The following is a 25,246-nucleotide window of genomic DNA, read 5'->3' as shown; positions in this document are numbered from 1 at the left end:
CATGTGCCTCAAGTACACTGAAGCTTCTAAACTTTTTCGCCAGTACAGTCCATGCATCTATATTTTCTTCCTAACAATTCATTATAACCTATGGTCCAATAATTGTATGAAGTCAGAGAAAATCATATTCTCAGCAACTAAATGTGACGTGCTGTCTGCTGAAAGAGGACTGTAAACAGGTCTGATAGAAGTGTGAAAGAGCTTCTGGCACCCATCTGATGTCTAAAACCACTATATCTAACGAGTATTGTGGAAAGTTGACTTCCATGTCTACATGTTCCTGTTTTACCCATGTATGTCTTCCTTTGTCACACACAATCAAGGCTACATTATGCAAAAAGAAAGATTCAACCCAAATGAACCAGTTGGCACTATTTAAGTAGCTTACAGTGCAACAGGGCCCCAAGGTCCAAGATTGACATGAATCCAGATCAGAAATCCATTCAACATCTGAAAATGGGCAAATAATAATCGAGCACAGCATCAGAACCACACTTTAAGGTACTATAAAAACAGAAAAATCCTTTGTTTCCATTCCAAAAACTCTGTGAATTCAAAACATTAAGCATACCTATAACTGGTTGGCAAGCATTGAAAGGCTATCATTGTCCCACAGTACAGAGCCCAGGTCAGAGTTGCAAAACACAATAAAGAGTGTATGTGGTAGTTTGCATCACTCAAGGAAGAACAACACGGCAATATCTGGTGAAGTTCAAGAGCTGCCCACCTATAGATGCTCAGTGAATGAATTCAGAAGAATTGACAGATTATGATACGATTGTATACAGAAGCCTTTGGGCTAATGTGATAAGGAACAATAACATCATGATCTTTTTGACACGGTATGGCCGATGGCATGCTTCCAGATGTGTCAAAGGTGGCAGTGGAAGATGCAATGAAGACAAGAACTAGCTCGTGATCCAGTGGACACCTTGACTCTGATCTAGAACACTTGCAATGCCACATACATGAACAAGGCACCTGTGGAGAAGAGAGATCACTGAGGTAGAAAGAGAATGACATCTGAGAATGAGAGAGATCTCGGAAAGGCTCTCCATGCTGATAACAATTTGCTCATACAAGTGACCAAGGGTGGTCCTGGCATATATATGGCATGCCTCACGGCTAGACCCAAGGTAAACACAACTGCGACTGCTACTGACACTGCCAACTGCTCCACACGAGACCACTGACACAATCTCCACAAGGGCTGCCCTAGCCTCCTGTGAAAGAGAGGCTCTGGCGGTAACTCCTCCTAGCAAGAGAGCAGATCTGGAGGAAAATGTCTTGAGTAGAGAGCATGGAACCTCCTCTCCATTGCTTGCACCTCTGTTGTGGTGCTCTGCATCCAGATGATCACATCGTCTCCGTGTAGATGCTCTAAGAAAAACGCAAGGCTGCTGCCCATCGTCTGCCTCGCGGTGTTGCCTCGCACCTGAGGATGAAAAACGCTAGGGATGGGAGCAGCCAGCAAAAACGCTAGGACATGTTGTCCCCCCCTGCCTTCCAAACACCCTCCAGGGCTGCTCGCTAGGGATGGGAGCAGCCAGCAAAAACGCTAGGACATGTTGTCCCCCCCTACCCTCCAAACACCCTCCAGGGCTGCCCAATGCTCTAGCAGACTCTATGCACACACCCCTCCCCTAGCACCCTGCCCACACCTATATACCCACTCATGTCCAGGTTGGCCAGCTGTTCACCAGTCCCCCATGACCTGGGAAAATGGGAAATAGGGAGAAAAGGCACCGGAAGCCCCGTGGGCTATAGGGAAAAATACTGGCAAGGGTGGGAAAAATACTCCAAGCCTGCAGGAGCCTAATGACCATGGAACCGAGCCTAAAACCCAAGGCTAAACATACCAAGGCTAAAACCCAAGGCTAAACATGGCTAGACATATCCCGACATGAGAAATCTACCTCTCACTGGCCGGGCACAGCACAAAACAGCCCTCACTCCCTAACACCTATCCCTGGGAGAAATTGGGATCGACTATATGAATCCAAAGAGATCTCAGCTCGTGGAAAGGAAGACGGACCAAGAGGCTGGAGTGAGCAATCTGCAACTATAAAGAGAGGGTTTTATAGATCGTCCCCAACGTTCTTCATGGACTTGTTTCCCGAGCCGGTTCCGTTACTCTTCCTTTGAGTATTCGTATCATGCTATGTATTGGATATTGATTGCACAATTAAGTTGTGGGTATGTTCTCTTTAGCACAAGTATAAAGGACAATTTTGAGGAAGATTTTAAGGAAGCAAGTTACAATTGTGGGAGTATATGTGCTCTTCCGAGTCTGTATGCAGTTTGGCTGTCACGTGACACATCCAGCCCTATGTGTTCGTCGGACAAGCTACTTCATAACAAGGGTTCCGTCAGTCTAGACAGTCTAGATTAGCAAGTGTTCTGGCACTTTTGTGAGTCTGTTCGCAAACCGTGCATGCCCAGGCACTTAGTGTAGATGCATATCCTCCGATTGCACACAGCACGATCATAAACATTCCCATCAGAATCCTTCAAGGGACTTTTCCAGTATATTTTACCTATTTTCCCTATTTTTGACATTTTTCACTTATTATTTTAAGTGACTTTTGTTGGAAACTGAGTAGGGCAAATTGGGTAAGATAATATATAGGCAAACCAAGGCTAGCACTATTTGGCAGAAGAGGAAGGAGAACACAAGCCACAAGCAGCAGGTTCCCCCCCTCTCTCTCAAGCAAGACATTCTCCCCCTTGGTGGCGATTTTCTCTCAAGCAAGACCTCCCAGCACTTGGCGTTTTCAGCAGAGCGCATCACCATAGGACCCCAGCATTTCACGTTTTTCATCAAAGACCTCATCGCCATACAACCCCCAGCCTTGGCGTTTTTCAGAAACCCAACATCGCCCCCCCTTTTCCTAGCGTTTTCAGCATCGCCATACCATCAGAATTTCAGCGGTTTTGACAGCCTAAAACAGCGTTTTCAGCCAGCAGGATTCAACCCAAACCACCGTTTTTGGACGGCAGATAAAGGGCATCAGTTTTCAGCCCTAGAGTCGGTCTCGTCATCCCCGTCGTCGACATCGACATAGCCTAGACTTGCATCAGTTCTCATTCATCCACTTGTACGAGTTTGTGCAATCAATAGTAGACCACTCTCGCCAACGAGAGTGGGACCTTCGGAGAAGGGTTTTACAACATCTCTGGTATCATATTCTCTTCTCTCTCTATCTCTCAGTCTCATACACTTTCACGCACAGTGTCCATTCACTTTGTTTGTGTCCATTGCACTCTCCCATTAAGAACGGAAGGCTCTCCCTTCCATAAGAATAAAAGGAACCTTGAGCACACATCGGAGCACTCATATTGAGCAAAGTTCAAACATTCACTCCCCTGCACCTTACATTGGTATCAGAGCTTTGGCAGTGTTCTGTATCACTCAAGGAAAGAACCACAAGAATCACAAGATATCTTTTTGCTTGTTGCAGTCGCACGAACCCAAGTTCACTTGGGCGTGTCGATTCCTAATCGTGTTTTTGAAGAGTGGCAGGAATCCCAGGAAAGAAGGGCTTGTCCAGCCTCCCCTTGTGTCTCTTTTCACTCAGTGAGAGCGGACCGTGCACTTAGCGGCCGGCCAATCGACGTGAGGTGGGAAAAAGGAACCTTGGTGTGAGCACAAGGCTGCCAAGGGGTGAGCCCGCGGAAAAGAGCAGAACTCGGGTGAAGAGAAGATCCTTCTCTAACACAAATTGCAAGCAAAAGAAGAACCTCAAGACCCTCAAGAACCCAAGAGCCCAAGACCCACAAGAACACAAGTTCCTCGTGAACTTAAGAACCCACAACTTCAGTGCATGGTCATCACCCGAAGCGGAATGGATACGGGTATGAGAGTGATGGGCAAGAAAGTAGTCAAGAAGAATTTCAGCAACAGGGAGGTTTTCCTGGCCCTCCCCCTTCGCCATCTACGCCAGGAAATGCATCAAACCCCATGGAAGCTTTGGTTAAGTCAATGATGGACATGATGGCAAAGCAAGAGGCGACTCGCATTGCCGCGGAGCGTGACCGCCAAGACAAACAAGATCGCGATCGCTTGGCGGCCGAGGAACAGAAAGAAAAAAAAGCGGCAAGAAAGGCCGACTTGAGCAAGCTCGCTTGGCGGCTGAAGAAAGAAAGGCTACTATTGAGCGTGAGCTTGTGCAAGCACAATTGGCGGCCGACGCAAGAAGGGAAGCGGCCGAAGAAAGAAAGCCTACTTTGAAGTTAGAGCGTAAGGCCCAAAGAGAACAACGCATGAACGACTTGGTACCACATGTCCTCACCTCGAAACGAACCGGCCAAAAGAAGTTGGTGGTTCATCAAGTGGCGCAAGCCGAGATTCGGACTCCAACAACCCCGTCACCGAGAAGTTGACGTTCAGTAAGTATGATGGTAAGATGGACGCTAGTGTTATTCATTCTTGGTTGCATCAATTTAATGCTTAGTTTGCAAGAACTAAGAAAACAGGAAATAGCAAGGTTTTGACGGCAGCTATGTACCTTGCTGGTGATGCCATCAATTGATACCATGCATGGCAAGAGGCACAGCTAGCCGTGCACCTAGAGGAAGCCGACGGAGACGCGCCCCTTTCCTTCAATTGGGCCGACTTCCAAGACAAGCTCAAGGCGCGGTTTATGCCTCCTCAGTACCTAGCACGATTGAAAGAAGATTGGCACAATCTCAAGCAACATGGTATGCCAGTCATGTCTTTTTCTAACCGTGTTTTGCAGCTCGGCACTCAATTATGAAATCGGATGATGAGCGCAAAGAGGCTTTCCTTTTTGGGTTAGACGAATATATCAAGTTTGATGTAGAAGTCTTTGACCCCGCGGATCTCAACAAGGCGGTAGCGATTGCTCTCTCCCAAGAGATAAAGCACAACAAGGGAAAGCCTAAGGAGAACAAGACTTCTCAAGGAACCCTCTTAGAATTCTCAGAACACGCAGAATGGTAAGAACGGTAAGAATGGTAAGAATGGAAACTCTTCTAGCCCATCTTCCTCTAATGCTTCGGAAAAGAACTCTCATGATGAATCTAAGGGTAAAGCTAAAGCACGTGCAAAACCTAAGCTAACCCCGAATGAAAAAGCTGCACAAGAAATTACAAGAGGATACATCACGGCTGAAGAACAAGTGATTAATGCTAAGGAAGGTAGATGTTATCAATGTCACGTCAAGGGTCACATTAAGAAGGCTTGTCCTAAGACAGTCCCACCTAAAGAACCAAAGGCACCCACAGCAACCACAAGCACTTCTAATGAACCAAGTTGAATCTTCTCATGTCTCTGACACACACATTGATGCGTCTCTCATGAAGTGTTATGGTCATGTAAAGGGTCAACGTTTTATCATATTGTTTGATCCAGGCAGTATGCATGAGTGCCTCTCTTGTTGAGAGAGCCCGCCTAGAGGTTAGTCAGAAATCTCCTCTCGAGGTTTCTGGCTTCGCTCCTAGTATGGACTCTCTCATCACGAAAGAGTGCCATGATGTGATGTTTACAGTTCAAGAAGCTGCTTTCCGTAGGAAATTTCTTGTGTCTCCTCTTTCAAAATGTGATATGCTTTTGGGCATAAGATGGTTTCGTGAGCATAACCCTCTCATTGATTGGGAGGCTAACACTCTCACTTTAAATGCCAAGACTGACTCCCCCCTCATCATTCGTGTTGAGGAGGGCTTGTATTCTTTGCCTCTCATCTCTCATATGCAGGTTAAGCGTGAATTACGATGAGGAGCACAAGCAGCATTCATCTATGTTGCTCCAGTTTCCCAGAGCATTCAGGCTCCAGCTAAGTATTCAGATTTGTTTACCAAGTTTAAACGTCTCTTTTTGCAGGATGATCTTCCACCTCATCTCCCATCCGAGTGGCCAGAGGACCATCGCATCGAGCTTATGGAGGATGCCCAGCTTGTCAATAAGGCTCCCTATCGTCTGAACAAGACACAGGAGGAAGAGTTAGAGCGACAACTCACGGAGTTGGTGGCGAGAGGATTCATACGTCCTAGTGTAAGTCCTTTTGCTGCTCCTATTTTGTTTGTTCGCAAGAAGGATGGTTCGTCTCGTTTGTGTGTTGATTACAGGGCATTAAACAAGATGACCGTCAAGAACAAGTTTCCGATGCCTCGCATTGAGCATATCCTAGATAGGCTCAATGGGGCAAAGGTTTTCAACAAGGTCGATCTCAAGAGTGGATACCATCAAGTACGGGTATTCAAAGGCGACATCTTCAAGACCGCTTTTCGCACCGAGCGAGTGCAATGGGAGTATATTGTTATGCCTTTTGAATTGACAGGTGCCGTGGGTACATTTAATCGTCTCATGATAGGTCGTTTCGGCGATATGGTCGGTGTATGTGTGTTCATCTTTTTGGATGATAATCTCATTTTTTCTCCATCGTGGGAACAACATAAAAGGGATGTCGAAAGGTACTAACCAGTTTGGATGAGTGTCAATTGTACATTGCAGCTAAGAAGTCTGAATTTTTTCTTGCTGAAGTCACTTATCTAGGTTATATCATTTCTGTAGACGGCGTCAAGCTAGACCCCGCGAAGGTGGAACAGGTTCGTAATTGGGATTTGCCCAAAATTGCATATGTTGTGCGTTCTTTTCTTGGGTTATGTCAAGCATATAGTTCGCACATAGAGAATTTTGCACGCATTGCTGCACCTATGATTGATGTTTTGAAAGGGGTCAAGACTCGTTGTAGCGCGTAGACTTGCCCGAAGCAGCCATTGAGGCTTTCGCAGCTCTCAAGGTTGCGGTGACAGAAGCACCGTGTCTTCTCCTTGCCTCTTGGGATGATCCCTTTGAGGTATGGACGGATGCGAGCAATGTCGCCATAGGCGTTGTGCTTCAACAGCATGGTCGTCCTGTAGCTTTCCTTAGCCGGAAGCTCAATAGTGCGGAAAAGAATTATTCAGTTTATAATAAAGAACTTTTGTTTGTCATTCACTCTCTTCAACATTGGAAGCATTTTCTTTATGGTAGAGAGTTTACGGTACGCACAGATCATCAAGCCCTCAAGTGGCTCCAGTCTATGCCTAGTGCACATTGGAGTGATCGTTAAGCACGGTGGTCACAATTTTTTGAGCGATTTGGAGGTTTGATTGAGTACGTGCCTGGAAAAGCTAACCCTGTTGCAGATGCGGTGAGTTGCAAAGGACAGATTTTGGCTCTTGAGTCAAGAACCACATTTTCTATTCAAGGTGTATCTTTCGATAGCATGAAGAATCAGTATGCAGATTCCGAGTTTGGTAAGCATTGGTTGCAGGCTCTTGCTTCCCAAGGGACAAGCAACTATCTCATTTGTGATGGTTTGTTGTATTTTCGTCAACATTTATGAGTGTTGCCCTCTCTCAGGCCAACCATATTGCATGATGCACATGATTCTCTCACAGGTGGGCACAGGGGAATGAACACCACTTTGGAAAAAATTGAAAGATTCTTTTATTGGCCTAAAATGCGAAAGGATGTGTTTCGTTATGTCACTCAGTGCACTATATGTCAAAAGGTAAAAGCTCCTCAAGGTAAGCAGTAAGGCCTCTTGCTTCCGCTGCCTAATCCTGATGGACCTTTTCAAGATATTTCCATGGATTTTGTGACTAATCTTCCACCAAGTTTGCATTCAAGGAACACTCAATGTTTAACAATTGTTGATCGTTTCAGCAAGTTTTGCATGTTGATTCTTTGTAAAGCCATAGTCACTGCACAAGATGTAGCACGGTTGTTCATTAAGCATTGGTACCCCCTTTGTGGTTTGCCAAAATCAATTGTTTCAGATAGGGATGTTAAGTTCACGTACAATTTTTGGCGCGCAATCTTTGAAAATTTTGGCACTAAGTTTAATTTTTCATCGGCTTTTCATCCACAGTCAAATGGTCAGACAGAAATTTACAATCAATTGGCTTTTGATGTGTTAAAGTCATATGTGCATGATCAACAGTCTCAATGGGAGCTATATCTCCCATTGGTTCAGGCTATTTTGAATGACTCTTTTTCTTCTGCCATTGGTCGAACTCCGTATGAGGCAGCTTTTGGCCGTCCGTTCCAGTCACTTTTGACTCGCTCGGTCAATCAAATGCCTGATGCCAATGCTGAAAGTCAGTCATTGGATGAGATCTCTGAGAGTGTGAAGCTTCGGCTAAGCAAGGCTCAAGAATCTTATTCACGGCAGGCTAATAAGCATCGTCAGGATGTTTCGATCAAGGAAGGGGATTGGGTGTATTTAAGAATCATGAAGCAACGTCTTAAGCAAGTTGGAAAGAAGTGTCCCAAGTTGTCTTTTTGTATGTATGGTCCATTTCCAGTCATTAAAAAGATAAATGAGGTTTCAATGAAATTGCAGTTGCCTAACTCATGGCCAATGCACAACGTTTTCCATGTTTCTTGGTTCAAAGTGTTTGAGGAAACACCTCCAAAAGACATTTCGGAAGAAGAAGAACCGGAGATCATCGATGAAGCTGAAGTCATGGAGCCGGAGGAAGTGTTGTTGCATCGATTTTAACATGGTTCGAAGAAGCAAGTGAGACAATACTTTTTGAAGTTCAAGGATCGAGGGACCCACGAAGCGGTGTGGGTCGACGAAGAGTTTTTCAAGGACTATCCAGAGTTGTTGGCAGACTACAAGGAAGCCATGCAACTCGGTACCAGTACCTCACTTTAAAAAGGAGGGCATGTCACGTGACACATCCAACCCTATGTATCCGTGGACAAGCTACTTCATAACAAGGGTTCCGTCAGTCCAGTCAGTCTAGATTAACAAGTGTTCTGGCACTTTTGTGAGTCTGTTCGCAGACCGTGCATGCCCAGGCACTTAGTGTAGATGCATATCCTCTGGTTGCACACAGCATGATCATAAACATTCCCATCAAAATCCTTCAGGGGAATTTTCCAATGTATTTTACCTATTTTCCCTATTCTTGAGATTTTTCACTTATTATTTTAAGTGACTTTTGTTGGGAACTGAGTAGGGCAAACTGGGTAAGATACTATAGGCAGTAGGTTCCCCCCCCCCCCCCCCCCCCCCTCTCAAGCAGGACATTCTCCCCCTTGGTGGCGATTTCCTCTCAAGCAAGACCTCCCAGCACTTGGCGTTTTCAGCAGAGCTCATCGCCATAGGACCCCAGCACTAGGTGTTTTTCATCAAAGACCTCATCGCCATACAACCCCCAACCTTGGCGTTTTTCAGAAACCCAACATCGCCCCCCTTTTTCCTAGCGTTTTCAGCATCGCCATAGCATCAGAATTTCAGCGGTTTTCACAGCCTAAAACAGCTTTGTCAACCAGCAGGATTCAGCCCAAACCAGCGTTTTTGGACAGCAGATAAAGTGCATCAGTTTTCAGCCCTAGAGTCGATCTCGTCATCCCCGTCGTCGACATCGACATAGCCTAGACTTGCATCAGTTTTCATTCATCCACTTGTACGAGTTTGTGCAATCAATAGTAGACCACTCTCGCCAACGAGAGTGGGGCCTTTGGAGGAGGGTTTTACAACGTCTTTGGTGTCGTATTCTCTTCTCTCTCTATCTCTCAGTCTCATACACTTTCACGCACAATGTCCATTCACTTTGTTTGTGTCCATTGCACTCTCCCATTAAGAACGGAAGGCTCTCCCTTCCATAAGAATAAAAGGAACCTTGAGCACAGATCGGAGCACTCATCTTGAGCAAAGTTCAAACATTCACTCCGCTGCACCTTACATTGGCATCTTGTATTGGATTGAACCTACAAGTTTGATCTTGGCAGATGTAGAGGTGACGGACATTTGGTTTGATCTCAGAGAGTTGCTTGAGTAGCTCGGTTCTTGTTGGACCCCGAACGCTTCTTTGGTAAACATGATTCTCAGGTGACAACCATTCAGGTCTTCCTTCTTAGCAGTCAGAGTTTATGAATGGTGTGATTCTCTTTGGGTCTCGAGTTCCTTCGGATTCAGGTGTTGCTATTCAATTACATAGGAAGCAGATTTATTCCAGGTTGTCTAAGATTTCTTTCTGGTGGTACTTACTCTCTTTTCCCAGGATTGAGCGGGAATGGGGCTTCCTATCTTGGGGGGAGTTCTTTGCTTTAGCTCTGGAGCTTTTAGTGATAGCGTTTGCTTTGATCCTACATGGGGTTGAGTCAATTGTTACCCCATAGCGTACTTTTGACGATACATCTCTTTCAGAGAGGGTCTTCAAGTTATTATCTTCAGTCGACTTCCGGTGCTCTATTCAATGGAGTGTTATGCACGCTGTCATCTAGTCCTTGGTTTCCTTCCCCATTTCTTGTGGCTTTGGATGATGTGCTTTAGCCCCCAGTGCAATTAGTATCTTGGCGGATGTTTTCTTTAGCCATTTCGGTGGTTGCCTCGTCTTTCGGATTTGTGGTGTGAGTTGCTTTTCCAAGTGCATCCGAGCAATAGTTCCTATGCCTCGTCTTCCAGATTGATCCCTGGAGACCGTACCGTTCAGGACACACCTACTTTCCTTATCCTTAGACTGGCAAGTTGCTTCGAATAGGTGCATAGTAGTCCTTGGACTAGGAACCAGTTACAATTAGCTGGAGCATTCTTCATAGTGTCTTCTTGGTTCTCCCAGATTTGGTTCTAGGTTCCATAGGTATATTATTTTCTTTTTGGCTTCACCTATCTAGAGTGATCCAGTTACACAGGCAGAGACTATTGAAGAGTTATGACAGTTATCCATGGTCCGGGTGTTCTCCCTTCGAAGGGGGATGTTGAGCCGGCTTGGGAATCAGTTTCCAGGACAACTTCCTTATAGCTCTTGTGGCTCCATGTGTAGTGGACAGGATCGACAATCTATCTGGTGGCTTTTTAGAACACCTTGTTCTTCTCTTACAGAGCTTGGGTGCAGGGTCTCTTGATCTTGTCATGTTAGTTGCAATCTCAAAATTGATGTGTGTTCCTTTCTACCGGATGTTTATTCCCGATTCACTCTGAGAGTAGAGTGATACTCTCTTGGGATGTGTTCTAGACAGATGAAGATCAGTTGCACTTTCACTCTCAGTTCCGATGCAGTTTATCATTGTATATGGTGGTTGGTTCAGTTATTTGGTTCTTCATCATCGGAGAGTTGATTTCGCAATAGCCTCGGTTGTCCCATTCTTTGGACTTTTCGTAGAATCTTGGAGATTCTGGCATGTGGTATATGACCAGAGGTGCAGGCTTCCGACTCTTTCCTCCAAGGTGGAGCACTTTAGAGTTGGGAAATGAACCGGATACCAGTAGTTTGTGCCTTTATCCTCAATTTTGATGCATTCTCTTGGAATGGTCAGCAGCAGTACTTTCTGTAAATGCTGGTTGTGCGACTTGTGAGTTGCTTGGATTGGGGAGAATTCTTGTTAGAGCTGGATTTACTCTCAACGAACAACATTTTACTTTGCGTAAGTCTTTCAGGGGTAGCAGTTGGATCGTTATTATTGCAAGATACTTTTCTACTGCGCAGACTTGTTGCAAATATCCTAGGTATAAAACAGCAAGGAAGAACCTGCTATACTTACCTAGGGGCTAGATCTGCACCCGAGGGACTGCCCCCTAGGTTGGATCTCTCCAAAGGGATGTAAGGAAGAAGCATCAAGATTGCGGGAGTAGGAACTAGATGTCCCCACCAACTGTCGACACTACGTGCAAACCTGTCATCCAAAGGATCTCGACAAATCTGATGTCCAACATCAAGAAAACCGCCCATAAAAGTTTGCAAACGTGTCCCATAACCGGTGCTGACAAGCATACAAGAGATCGTAAACACGTCCCACAACTGGTATTGACAAGCTCACAAAAGGGCAAAGGAATGACCAAATCGATAGGGCCATAAACCACATGGGAAGGAGAGAACATGGAGATAAGAGAAGTCCATACTCCAACAAAACCTCCTCGTATTGTCGTCATTGTTGGCTAAGGGTCTGGCACCACATGCTCCACCTCTAAACATCATCCAAGGAAGTCGAATGATGAAACAAGAAGTGGGTCTAGAGATAGAAGTATCTCCCTTTGCATGTCAAAGCAAACTCAGCACATCCACTGGAACATGCACCTGAACTGCTGCATACCAAATGAGCAAGTGTCACTTGAAGCCGGAACTCGAACATGGAGAAGAGAAAATCAAAGAGCACCCTCTGTTTCAAGAAGAAGAGAGATCCCCCTCTGTCATCCATAATCCACAATCTGGTACAAAAGTGCAATTGAATCATCAATCTACTACCCATCGGATAGGTAGGTCCATCGACAATTCCAAGAAAGACGTGCATTTGCAAAGGCACAACAATTGTTGCTAAATTGGCTTAATCTGACAAAAAAATAAATGAATTATTGGATTTATAAGTGAGAGGGTTTTCTCGCTTGGGACACTAGGAAGAAATAATTCTAAATGAATTATTGGAATTTTAATTGAGGGTTTTTCTCATTGGAGAAATCCGAGTACAGATCTTTCTAGAGCGTCGTCATTCAGAGTAATGACGGGAGCACTGTGAACAGGAATATCTGTAAGGCCACTAGGAACAAGCACCTCTGAGGTGTCACATCGGATGGGTGACAAGGAGCATCAGGAAGAAGTATTAAACCATCCGGGAACGGACATCTCTGATGCGTCATAGGATGGGTGACATAGAGCATCGCGAAGGAGATTCTACCGTAAGTTCGGTAGGAAAGCACTAGGTGATGGGTATTCCTAATGCAACACATGGTGGGTGACGAGAGCATCGAAAAGGGAATATTCTATAGTCGGGAAGAAATTCCGAACTATATTAGATTTGTACACAAGGATGAGCAAGCACTTGAATGAAGATGGGTTCAAAGGAAACTTTGAGGAAAAACAGATGCTTTCTGAGAAAGCGGGTTGCTTTCCGGCAAAGCAGATGATTTCCCGCTAGGAAGTTTTTGTCTGCATTACATCTGTGTATGGGGTTGCATCCAGGGCCACCTCGAAAGTGTCGTGCAAGCATTGTTTTCAGAAAGATAGATGCTTTCTGAGAAAGCAGGAAGTTTATGTTTGCATTGCATCTGTGTATGTGGTTGCATCCCCAAGGCCGCCTCGAAAGTGTCGTGCAAGCATTGTTTTCAGCTTATAAGGTTTTATTGAGTTTTTGAACACATTCAGACCATTTTTAAATAGGCTGGCCACCCATTTAATAAGTGGGCAGCCACCCTATGAAAAAACATGGAACGAAATCAGCGCTCTTCTTTTGTTTTGCAGCAAGACCCTCCCTATTCTCGCCGGCTGCCAGGAGTAATAAAAGCCCTCTCTCATTCACACGGACAGAAAAAGCCAGCGCTACTAGCAAGGAGAAGCTGTTGCAGATTTTCAGCCACGAAGATGAAGTCGTTGGAAATTCCCATGGCTGCCACAAGAGTTCCAGACGTCGTTTGGATCAAGTAGGCAGTATTTATCACAAAGAAGTGCCAATGGAGAGCATTTCCATCGTAACAAGCTGCTGTTTTCTCTGTTTTCAGCCCATATACGTCGTAGACAGGGCTGATTTACGAGGAGGAACCCGAGAGCACACCTTTTGTGTGTTAGATTGGAAGAGAGGATTCCCTACAACCAGAACTCTTTCGGAAAATTGCTTTTCAAGAACCGAAATGCATTTCAAGCGTTGAGGCCTCAAGGTAACCTTTTTCATGTTATGATCTCTGAGTGTTTGTTTGTTTGAGTGTTTGTTCGCGAGGGAGTAGGAACAGAGGCAGGCATAAGCCTTTGCAGGAGAAAGCGCTCTGAGGAACTAGAGCAAGATCAGCCCAAGGGTTTTGTACCCAAGATTGGGAAATAGATTCACGAATCTGAGAGTGATCGACTCTCGAGTTGAGATCAGGAACTTGAGATCCCCAAGGACGGACTTCGCGTCCAAGGAAAGCAGAGTTATTCTGCAAGAAGAGGATTCTGGGAACAGAGTCGAAAAAGAGTTGCAGGGATACCATGCCCTGAGTTTGGAGGGTGAGATCCAGAGGCGAGAACCTTGGTTCTCGAGAATTCGGAATAAGGAACATAAGTTCCTTAGAATAGGGTTCTACCCTAGGAATAGGAAGCTGAGGCTTCCAAGAAACATCGTCATATTCTAGAACGTACGTGGTAATATGTTAAGTTCAAGTGCTTGTATAGACTTCTCCTCAGTAATCAAGATACTATTACGAGGGGGGGGGGGGGGGGGGGGGGACCAACCCATCTTTTGGTCCCCAATACTGTGTCGATCTTCTCTCTCTCTCTCTCTCTCTCTCTCTCTCTCTCTCTCTCTCTCTATATATATATATATATATATATATATAATTATTTTTTCATTTATATTATCGGGCTTTAGTCTTAAATGATGACTTCCATTTATTTGAGTATATTTGATACTTTATGCGCTCCCGTTTGAGACAACATATCTGCCAATCCATCTCCTCCAAGAAAACACAACCATAGAAACCTCCTCGATAACTAAGAAAGAAGATCCTAATGTTGTCCAAACAATTCGCTCTCTGAAGAAGCTCGAAATGAATAGCTTCCCCTCGCTCTCTGAAGAAGAAGCTCGAAATGAATAGCTTCCCCTCTGGATCTAACAACCGCATGCTTGCTCCCCTTGCCGGAGGAAGGCACGGCAACATGACGCCATCTAGGAAAACCAAAGCAATCCAGCACTACTAACATCTTGAAGCCTCCATCGGGTTCCCCTCGGTGAAGAGAGGTCAGGGTAAACCAGGGTAGAGGCAAGGAATTCCTAGACAAGAATCCATAGCCTCTGCATATCTAAATCTGCCCCACACTTGGAGAAAACCAGGAAAAAACAGCAAGCTTCTTCTCTCTCAATCAAGTCCAAAATGGCACCGGATCAGCCCAATCCGAGCATCAAGGTGGTCATGACACCTAGGGCTCTGATACCATGTCAAAGGTGGCAGCGAAAGATGCAATGTAGACAAGAACTGGCTGATGATCCGTAGGACACATCGACTTTGAAATAGAACACCTGCAATGCCACATACATGAACAAGGGACCTATGGAGAAGAGAGAACAATGAGGTAGAAAGAGACAGGATATCTGAGAATGAGAGAGAGAGAGAGAGAGAGAGAGAGAGAGAGAGAGATTTGGGAAAGGCTCTCCATGCTCATAAAAATCTGCTCATACAAGTGACCAAGGGTGGTCCTAGCATATACCTGACATGCCTCACCGCTAGACCCGAGGTAAACACAACTTCCATTGCTACCGATACTGCCAATTGCCCCTGCACAAGAGACCACTGACACAGTCTCCACATGGGCTGCCCTAGCCTCATGCGAAAGAAAGGCTCTAGCGGTATCTCCAGCTAGCACGAGAACAGATCTAGAGAAAGAGGGAAACATGTCTCAAGTAGAGAGCATGGAACCTCCTCTCCAATGCCTGCACCTATGTTGTGGTGCTCTGCATCCAGATGATTACATCATCTTCGGGAAGATGCTCTAAGAAATATTGTCTGGAACAGGGTGGAACGAAACGCTCGTTGCTCACCACCCACGCCCCTTGCGCGGCGCGTGCCCCTGCGCGCTGCCCTAGCCCTACCACCCGCCAGCACCTGCTTTCCCTTGCATCCTGCGTAATCTCCTCCAGGCACGCTTTTAGCAGAGGTGGGCAAGATCATCAATGTTCAGCTTCTCAGGCACAGCTACTATCAGATAGAGTTTGAGACTTCCGAGATGGCAATACGGTCTTTGAGATGAGCCCCCTGGCCATCCGAGCAGCTAGAGCTCATTTTCGACAATGGCGCCATGGATTTGATCCGGCTACCGATGTTCTTGTTGAGGAGGCAGACCTTCCCATCTCAATCTACTTCACGGGTCTGAGAAGAGAGTACCTCCCGCTCCTTTCCACGATTCGTTCAGAGATTGGGATTGTCTTGGAGACACCTCGCACGGCAGCTTCTGTAGCTGCCAAGTCAGCTGGTATACCTACAATACGCATTCTGGTTCGAGTCACCCACACCCTCCCGAAGGTCGTTCTACTACCTCGGGAGAGTGGTGGTTGGCTCCACCAGAATGTGGAGTATCCAGGCCTCCCGAATCAGTGCTTCATTTGTCAACAGATGGGCCATCTAGCAAAGGCCTGTCAACGAAGGAGGCCCAACCTTCGGCACATCTAATGTGCAACGGAAGTGAATGATGGTGTATGGCTCACGATGAGTGATCACTGGGTGCTCAAGGTTCCTTTTACTAACGGGAAGGGAGAGCCTACCTTGACTTAACGAGAGAATGTGCAATGACCAAAACACGAGTCGAATGCGAACTAAGTGAGTGTGCAAGAGTGCTAGAGAGAGAGAGAGAGAGAGAGAGAGAGAGAGAGAGAGAGAGAGAGAGAGAGACGACATCAGATGGGGTCCCAAACCCCCCTCCAAGGGCCCCCCTCTCTATTGCTAGAGAGGTATTTGCTTTAGATTGCACAATGTCTGGTACAATGCTTCTAGATGTTGTGGTACATGATGATGCCAAAGTTGACGACGACGATGGTGAGTGTGACGATGACGACGAAGGTGTCGTCGTCAAGATAGGGATCTGCGATGACGATGACGATGTCAACGACAATGGTGTCGATGACAACTGCCTCAAGGCTAAAAACTGAAAACGCTAGATGCTCTGCTATGGATCTGCTATCGTGGCGGTATTGCGGGGCTGATCTGCAACCGCCGTGTCGTGCAAGGGCTGAAAAGAAAAAACGCTGGCTGATATGGGCTGAACTGCAAAACGCTGGCTGAATTCTGCTGAAGCTGAAAATGCTAGGCTGATCTGGGTCTTGAAAGGGAAACTGGCGAGGATCTGCAGGATCTGCAACCAATGGATGCGGGTTCTCACGAGGCTAGGGCTAGAAACTGAAAAAGCTGATAAAAGCTGAAAATGCCGAGGTCTGCTCCAAAACGCTAGCTGATTTTTGAGAAACGTTGGAAGGACTGGCTCTGCTGCACTTCTTCACTTGTGTACTGATGCCTTCATCTGTCTTCTGTTTCTACTAAGTGCCCAATGGGTTTCTTTTATAGTTCCCTTGGCCATTTGCCCTACCTACATTCCAACAAGGATAAATGAAAAGTCGCTTAGTAAAAAATGACCTATTAGAGGTGTTCACACGCGAGGTCGGAAACTGGAACCATAGGTAGAAAATGCTCATGCTAGGTACTATATCGTGATGCTAATGCAATGGGTTGTGCAATCAGAGGGTATGTAGCTACTCTAAGTGCCTCACAAGGGTGCCAGAACACTTCCTAGGCTTCCTAAACCCTGGCAGTAGGAACAGGTTGTCAAGTTGTCCACGTACACATAGGGTTAGATGCGCACGTGACAGCACAGACCCAAACCCGGCCTCCTAGGTTGGCCAGACACAGGAGACAGAGACATGAGGAGCTCAGGCAAGTTCCTCCTCCGACACTAGTGCCCGGGTAGAGGAGGGATGGCAATAGGTCCGTGGTCGTCGTCGCCAGGGACCACCGCGCCAGTTCGGTCCCCCTTGGTGATCGTCCTACGCCAGGCTAGCAGCAGTGCGTTCCCACAGGGAACCGTTTCGACCCCTTGTAGCATGACAAGGCAACAGATACCCCCTCCACCTTAGCTTCTCCACCGACAACCCCTCCTCCCCCCGTGCCACCCACCACCTTGCCCCCCCCCCCCGGCTCCATCTCCTCCGCCTCTCCACGTTACCGCCCCCCTTCCATTCTACCCACTAGCCCCCCTGCTCCATCATCCTCTCCCGTTCTTGCCTCACAGCCAGCCCAAGGGGCGGGACCTTCATCGTCTGCTAGCAAGTCTCTTGGCAGCGCTTTTGCCACGAGCCGCCGAGCGAGATAAGACTTTCTTGCGGACCCCCCTTCTGCTGCAGATATCACCCTTTGCTGCAATCCCTCGAGGACTGACGAATTTCGACATCTGTCGCCGGTGGGACTTCTTCGCCTACGACTTCACACACTTCCTCGGCGACTCTTCACCAGACTTTGAGGCGGCTTGCTTCAGAGTCCACATTTTGTTTCTTTCAACTAGAGGGATAGAGGCCCTGGACACAACGGTTGGTTTCTCTTTCCCTCTGTGTGCCAGCAGCCAGAGACCAGTCTGAGTGGACTCTGGACACAGTGATGGACCAGCTTCAGGCTTAGGCTCTTGAGTTCTCTCATCACACGGGAGACTTGGGGGTGACAGATTTCGTACAGACTTTGTGGTCGTTGCCCAAGTTCTCGGTTACACCTCCAGACACAGCAAGATGTAGACACATTGTGGTGCACTTTTTTGCTGACACGCGGAGTCCACCATGCTATGTGTCACAGAAATACGGAAGCGTAAACAGACGTTTAATTGCACTTCAAATACTCAAGAGAATTAGAGGGAGCGAGAAAACTTGACACTTCATTGGGGACCAAAAGATGGGCTGGTCCCCCCCCATAAAGAGAATATCTTTATTACTAAGGGAGAATCTTTACAAGCACAAGAACGGGGCATACGCCCGTCCTCTATTCTTTCTTCTGTTCTGTTCTGACTACTGACTGAGAAAGTGTTTCCACTTTCTTACTGCTTAGGGGATTTCCCATCTTCTGCGAGACTGGTTGGAAGCTCTCGAAAAGAGAGTCTATCTTCCGAAACAACTCATCGGAAGCTCTCACAGACGAGAGTCCATCTTCCGTTATGTGTTGCCTTCATGCTCATTCATTCATGCATCGAACATAAAAGAGAAACAAGCAAAATGCACACGCACATACTTGCTGTAATTTTCTGCACATAACCTGAAATTCTTACCTGTGCACACCCCTACGCCGAAACAGAGGTCTTCTTCGCGATGGAATCGCGCCAAACTTGATGTAGACTTAGGATAAGGAGAGAGAAGAGAATTTCTATGGCTGATCTGCTGAAAACAGCCCTAATCGAGGTGATTAGGGGCTGAAAACAGAGAGTTACAGCAGCCGCACTCTGCTAAGAGAGCATCTACGGCAGCTTCTCGCGATGAAACTTCACCAGAAGGTGTCTATGAGTGTGAGATCCCTTGTTCTTGACAATGGGAGCACAAGGCTACCACATATGTCGCAAGGGGCTGCTCTCAAGCTTCATTGGAGGGCTCCACCGCGTAGAGCACGCTCACATTAGGGGGGGGTAGGTGCACTGCCAGCCCTGAAAATGGGGGAGAGGGGCTCCTAAATAGCCATCAGGGAGAGGGGGTGCTAGGAAGAGAGAGAGGGTGAGAGAGAGTGAGAGAGAGTTAATTTGCATTGGTAAGTGTGCCACTTGGCACACTTACTTTAAAAACTTAAAAACCATTCAACTTTTGACTTTAAAAACTTCTAGCTCATTAATTAAAAATGTGCAACTAACTAACAAATGCTACCAATGATTCTTTTATGAGAACACCAAAGGTCTGCCGGCGCAATGCCGCACGGGCACTGCACCGCCTTTACCTGTTCACACTTGTCCGGCCGCCTGCCCGGGCACGGACCGTTAAATTTAACTTAACACAACTTACCCTAAGGCTTTATTAGCCTTAGGGTCACTGTTCTAAGGACCCCATCTCATTCATGTGCTTGTACTGTCGCGCGTATTTTTCTGAGCCTAAAATCTGAGGCTACTGCTTACCCCTTTTTGAAGACCCGATTTCCCAATCACTCGGGCTTCAGGGTAATTTCTGCTAAGGTCCCTCTGAGGTGTTGTGGCCCGCATTTAGGCTCACCTGAGGCCTTAGAACTACTAGGTCTATTCTCGTGTGCACACAACTAACTAGATAATTCTTTTCTCGTAAATAAATTAATTATTTACAAAGTCTGACTTAGTTACATCCCTCTTGGTTCTAAACAGTTGACCTCAACTGTAGAGCGTCAACATAACTGTGCAAGATGTCAGGGTAGTCCTTGAGATCGGACTCAGTCATCCACTTTGCATCTAAAGGAGTGTAATTCTTGAACATGACTAAATACTTTCGATGTAGACTCCCCGACTTGAGTTGTCTCTCCGAGTGGTGGATTATCTGTCCAGGTTGAAGGATTTCCTCAGTCTCTTCGACTTCAGGAGGATCTTCTTGTACGGGTGCCACTGGAGGAGGTCCAACATAGGGTCGGAGGAGACTGACATGAAAAGCATTATGGATTCGCCAATTATAAGGTAAATCCAATCTGAAAGTCACATCATTGACTTTATCTGTAATTTTGAAAGGGCCGTAAAATCTATGGGAAAGTTTGACACAACTTTCCCTTTGCCGACCCGCTTTTTCAATCTAGCTTTCTCAAACCGAAGCAGGACATATTGTCCTTTTTCAAGATTGAGATTCCTTTTGTGCTTGTCTGCTTTTCTCTTCTGTTGCTCTTGAGTACGAAGAATCGCTTGCTTTACTTGTTGATGGGCAATATCAATATTGCGCACAAATTCATCTGCGGCGAAGATGTTTTCTTTGGTCACCATAATAGGAAGTAAGAGTGGCTTTCCATAAATAATTTCGAAAGGGGCTTTACCAGTTGAGAAATGTATGGTATTATTATACGCAAACTCAACTATTGGTAAGTACTGTTCCCATTCGGATTGTCGTTCCGAAACATAGCACTTGAGGAGATCTAAAACAGTGGCATTAACGATTTCGCTTTCACCATCTGTTTGAGGATGATAAGCTGATGAAAAATCAAGCTTAGTTCCCAAGTTTTTGAACAATGCCTGCAAAAATAGACTAGTCATGCGGGGATCTCTATCGCTGACAATAGTCTTTGGCAATCCATGGTGTTTAAAAATCTGAGCTAGAAATATTCTAGCCATGTGATCAGCTTTGATCATCTTCTTTACTGGAAGAAAATGGGCTTGCTTACTGAATCTGTCTACTATAGTCCAGATTGCATCATTTCCATTCTTGGATCGAGGAAGATCCGTAATAAAATCCATGGCAATACTTTCCCATGGCGTGTTAGGCACAGGGAGCGGCTGAAGCTTGCCATAAACTTTATGTCTTGTCATATTTTACCTTTTGGCAGACTAAACACTCACGTATATATTTTTCAATGTCCGCACGGAGTGTTGGCCAAAAGAAATACCTTTCGAGGGCACTAGTGGTGGAAGCAATTCCCCGATGCCCGGCATAAGGTGAATTATGTGCTTCATCCATCACCTTTTGTCGTAAGGGCTGAGCTATGCATATTGCTTGTTGACGATAGAGTGTATTATCCCTGATAGAATAAGGTGGCTTTGGGTGACCAGCTTGAAGATCTGCCCAAATTGTGGCGATGTCTGGATCTTGAGGATACATCTCGCTGAGAGATTCTAGTTCCTCATGATAAATTGTTGTTAGTGCATTGATCTTTGGACGCCTGGAGAGAGCATCTGCAACTGCATTCTTTGTTCCAGAAGTGTGTAAAATCTGAAAATGAAACATTGAAAGAAAGTTGACCCATCTCATCTGCTTTTCTGATAACTTTCTCTGTGTGAGAAAGTAGCGAAGACTTTGATGATCTGTCTTGATAATAAAATCAGCTCCTAATAGATAGTGTTTCCAAATGGAAAGAGCATGAATTACTGCCATTAGCTCTTTTTCGTATATGGAGACATGCAACTCTGCATCTTTAAGGCGCTGACTTTCATAGGCTATCGCGTGACCCTCTTGGTTCAAAACTGCTCCTACACAATCTCCAGATGCATCGCAGTATACTTCGAAAGGTTTGCGAAGATCAGGGCTGGTGAGAACAGGTCCGTGACTGAGTAGATACTTAAGCTTTTCGAAAGCTTGTTTTTGCCCAGACCCCCAATGGAATGGAATCCGCTTCTTTGTCGGGTCATGGAGGGGACCTGCTATCGCGGCAAAAGCTCGAATGAAACGCCGATAATAAGAACACAGGCCGAGGAAACTTCGTACATCATGTACTGTAGTTGGCGTAGGCCATTCTACAACTGCTTGAATCTTATCAGGGTCCATTCTCACCTGGTTGTGAGATACTACATGGCCCAAATAGTGGATTTCTTTTAGAAAGAACTCACTCTTCTTAGCATTCACAAATAATTTGTGTTTGCGTAATTCTTCAAACACTAAGGCGAGATGCTTATAGTGTTCGTCTTCCGTCTCTCAGAAGATTAAGACGTCATCAAAGAAAACGCCTGTAAAGCTTCTGTATGGGTGGAAGATTCTATCCATCATTCTGTTGAATGTAGCTGGTGCATTAGTGAGCCCAAAAGGCATCACTAGAAATTCATACAACCCGAAGGTTGTTATAAATGAAGTCTTATGCACATCCTGAGGAGCTATGCGGATTTGATGATAACCGCTCTTCAAGTCTATACGACTAAAGACACTGGCTCCTTGTAACTTATCAAGAATGTCGTCAATCCAAGGGATTGGAAATCGATTCTTGATTGTGATCTTGTTTAAAGATCTATAGTCTATGCACATGCGGAATGTGCCATCCTTTTTCTGTACTAGCAAGACAGGTGAACAATATGGAGAAGTACTAGGCCTTATTAAGCCCTTCTCCAAAAGTTCGTTAACCTGCTTGAGAATTTCCTCTTGCTGCATTAGACTAACTCGATAAGGGGGCTGATTTGGAGGAGAACTTCCTGGGATCAAATCAATTGTATGATCCTCAGGTCGCGAAGGTGGGAGTTCATTTGGAAGTTCATCTGCAAAACAATCTTTATATCTTTCTATTAACTTAAGTCTTTTTTGCTCTAAAGAGGAAGAAAGTTGTCAAACAGACACATCTCTCTCTCTTGCAAAAATCAAGTACGTTGAAACACACTTTTTCATTTCTTTCTTGATGGCAATGTGATTGGCGATAGGAATACGCCAATCACCTGCATCTGCAAGTACAAGATACTCCTTTCCTTTATGAGCAAAAGATAAGGTTTTCTAAACATAGTCAGGAATGGGATGCATCTTGTAGTGCCAAGGCATTCCCAAGATAACATCGCATCCTTCAAGTGAAGCTAGTAAGAAAGACTCTTGATCCTTGTAGTCGTCGACCTTTAGATTCAACTTCCCTATGATTGGAGTAGAGTCTGAGTTCTGCCCTTTGAAAGCAGATTGCGCTTGAATAGAGACTCCAAAACGATTGGGCTGCAAGTTCAGGTCGTCAGCTAGCTTGGTAGAGATGAAGTTGTCTGTACCACCAGGGTCAAACAAAATAAGAGCCCGCTGGTTGTTGATACTACCCCATGCTTTGAGAAGAGCTCTTTCTTTTCCATCCTTGGTTGTATTTCCCTGTACATCTGGGACTGCATTGGAAGAGGGTGGTTGTGGAGGTTTGGTTGGACAGTCACCCTTCATATGACCAACTTGTCCGCACTTGAAGCATCTTCCTTCACTAATGTAGGTTCGCAACTCAGCAGGAGAGAGATATCTCCCTTGAATGTACTTCTTGCTGCGACGTATCGTCGAGAAACATGTCTTCCGGAGAAACTATGTCTTCCACATCCTTCATGAAAGAGAACTGAGGGGAATCAGGGGGATCCTGCTCTTGAACTTTTGGATTAAACCGCACATGACGTTCTGGAGGTTTCTTCTGCCTCTCGTGCATGCGGGAAGTTCTAATCAAAGGATCTTTTCTTGGTTGTGGCGCCTTTGGGTTCTGCGGGATTTCTCCCGACCCCATCGGCATTTTCTCCTTCCCTTTTTCAAGAGTATGGAGAATCTTTTGGACTTCTGGATGGGAGAGGGCTTTCTCCAACTCTTCCACCTGCTGTTGAAGGAGAGAGAACTCTATCTCGCGTCCTCCCATTTCTGCAGTCTGCCAAGAGTCGTCAATCCCTTCAGGAAGAGAGAGAGGAACTTGCTCTGATACCACTGTCACAAAAATACGGAAGCGTAAACTGACGTTTAATTGCACTTCAAATACTCAAGAGAATTAGAGGGAGCGAGAAAACTTGACACTTCAATGGGGACCAGAAGATGGGCTGGTCCCCGCCCATAAAGAGAATATCTTTATTACTAAAGGAGAATCTTTACAAGCACAGGAACGTGGCATACGCCCGTCCTCTATTCTTTCTTCTGTTCTGTTCTGACTACTGACTGAGAAAGTGTTTCCACTTTCTTACTGCTTAGGGGATTTCCCCTCTTCTGCGAGACTGGTTGGAAGCTCTCGAAAAGAGAGTCTATCTTCCGAAACAACTCATCGGAAGCTCTCACAGACGAGAGTCCATCTTCCGTTATGTGTTGCCTTCATGCTCATTCATTCATGCATCGAACACAAAAGAGACACAAGCAAAATGCACACACACATACTTGCTGTAATTTTCTGCACATAACCTAAAATTCTTACCTGTGCACACCCCTACGCCGAAACAGAGGTCTTCTTCGCGATGGAATCGCGCCAAACTTGATGTAGACTTAGGATAAGGAGAGAGAAGAGAATTTCTATGGCTGATCTGCTGAAAACAGCCCTAATCGAGGTGATTAGGGGCTGAAAACAGAGAATTACAGCAGCCGCACTCTGCTAAGAGAGCGTCTACGGCAGCTTCTCGCGATGAAACTTCACCAGAAGGTGTCTATGACTGTGAGATCCCTTGTTCTTGACAATGGGAACACAAGGCTACCACATATGTCGCAAGGGGTTGCTCTCAAGCTTCAATGGAGGGCTCCACCGCGTAGAGCACGCTCACATTAGGGGGGGTAGGTGCACTGCCAACCCTGAAAATGGGGGAGGGGGGCTCCTAAATAGCCATCAGGGAGAGGAGGCGCTAGGAAGAGAGAGAGGGTGAGAGTGAGAGTGAGAGAGAGTTAATTTGCATTGGTAAGTGTGCCACTTGGCACACTTACTTTAAAAACTTAAAAACCATTCAACTTTTGACTTTAAAAACTTCTAGCTCATTAATTAAAAATGTGCAACTAACTAACAAATGCTACCAATGATTCTTTTATGAGAACACCAAAGGTCTGCCGGCGCAATGCCGCACGGGCACTGCACCGCCTTTACCTGTTCACACTTGTCCGGCCACCTACCCGGGCACGGACCGTTAAATTTAACTTAACAAAACTTACCCTAAAGCTTTATTAGGTTTATTAGCCTTAGGGTCACTGTTCTAAGGAGCCCATCTCATTCATGTGCTTGTACTAACGCGCGTATTTTTCTGAGCCTAAAATCTGAGGCTACTGCTTACCCCTTTCTGAAGACCCGATTTCCCAATCACTAGGGCTTCAGGGTAATTTCTGCTAAGGTCCCTCTGAGGTGTTGTGGCCCGCATTTAGGCTCACCTGAGGCCTTAGAACTGCTAGGTCTATTCTGGTGTGCACACAACTAATTAGATAATTCTTTTCTCGTAAATAAATTAATTATTTACAAAGTCTGACTTAGTTACACTATGTATATATACATGAGGA

At 45.8% G+C, this 25,246-nt stretch overlaps 1 protein-coding gene across 1 annotated transcript in view; it reads right to left on the bottom strand.

Annotated features, from left to right (window-relative positions):
• The window catches only part of LOC147463092 (uncharacterized), a 64,607-nt gene that overhangs the window by 36,526 nt on the left and 2,835 nt on the right, over positions 1-25,246 (bottom strand). The window contains exon 2 of the mRNA XM_086487281.1: positions 389-450. Within this exon, the coding sequence (XP_086343407.1) occupies positions 389-450 (62 nt within the window). The remainder of the gene's footprint in view (positions 1-388; positions 451-25,246) is intronic.

Source organism: Adiantum capillus-veneris, chromosome 2 (genome assembly GCF_014529385.1).
Source record: "Adiantum capillus-veneris isolate H3 chromosome 2, ASM1452938v2, whole genome shotgun sequence".
Taxonomy (NCBI): Eukaryota; Viridiplantae; Streptophyta; class Polypodiopsida; order Polypodiales; family Pteridaceae; genus Adiantum; species Adiantum capillus-veneris.
This window is presented reverse-complemented; position numbering and strand designations above follow the sequence as displayed.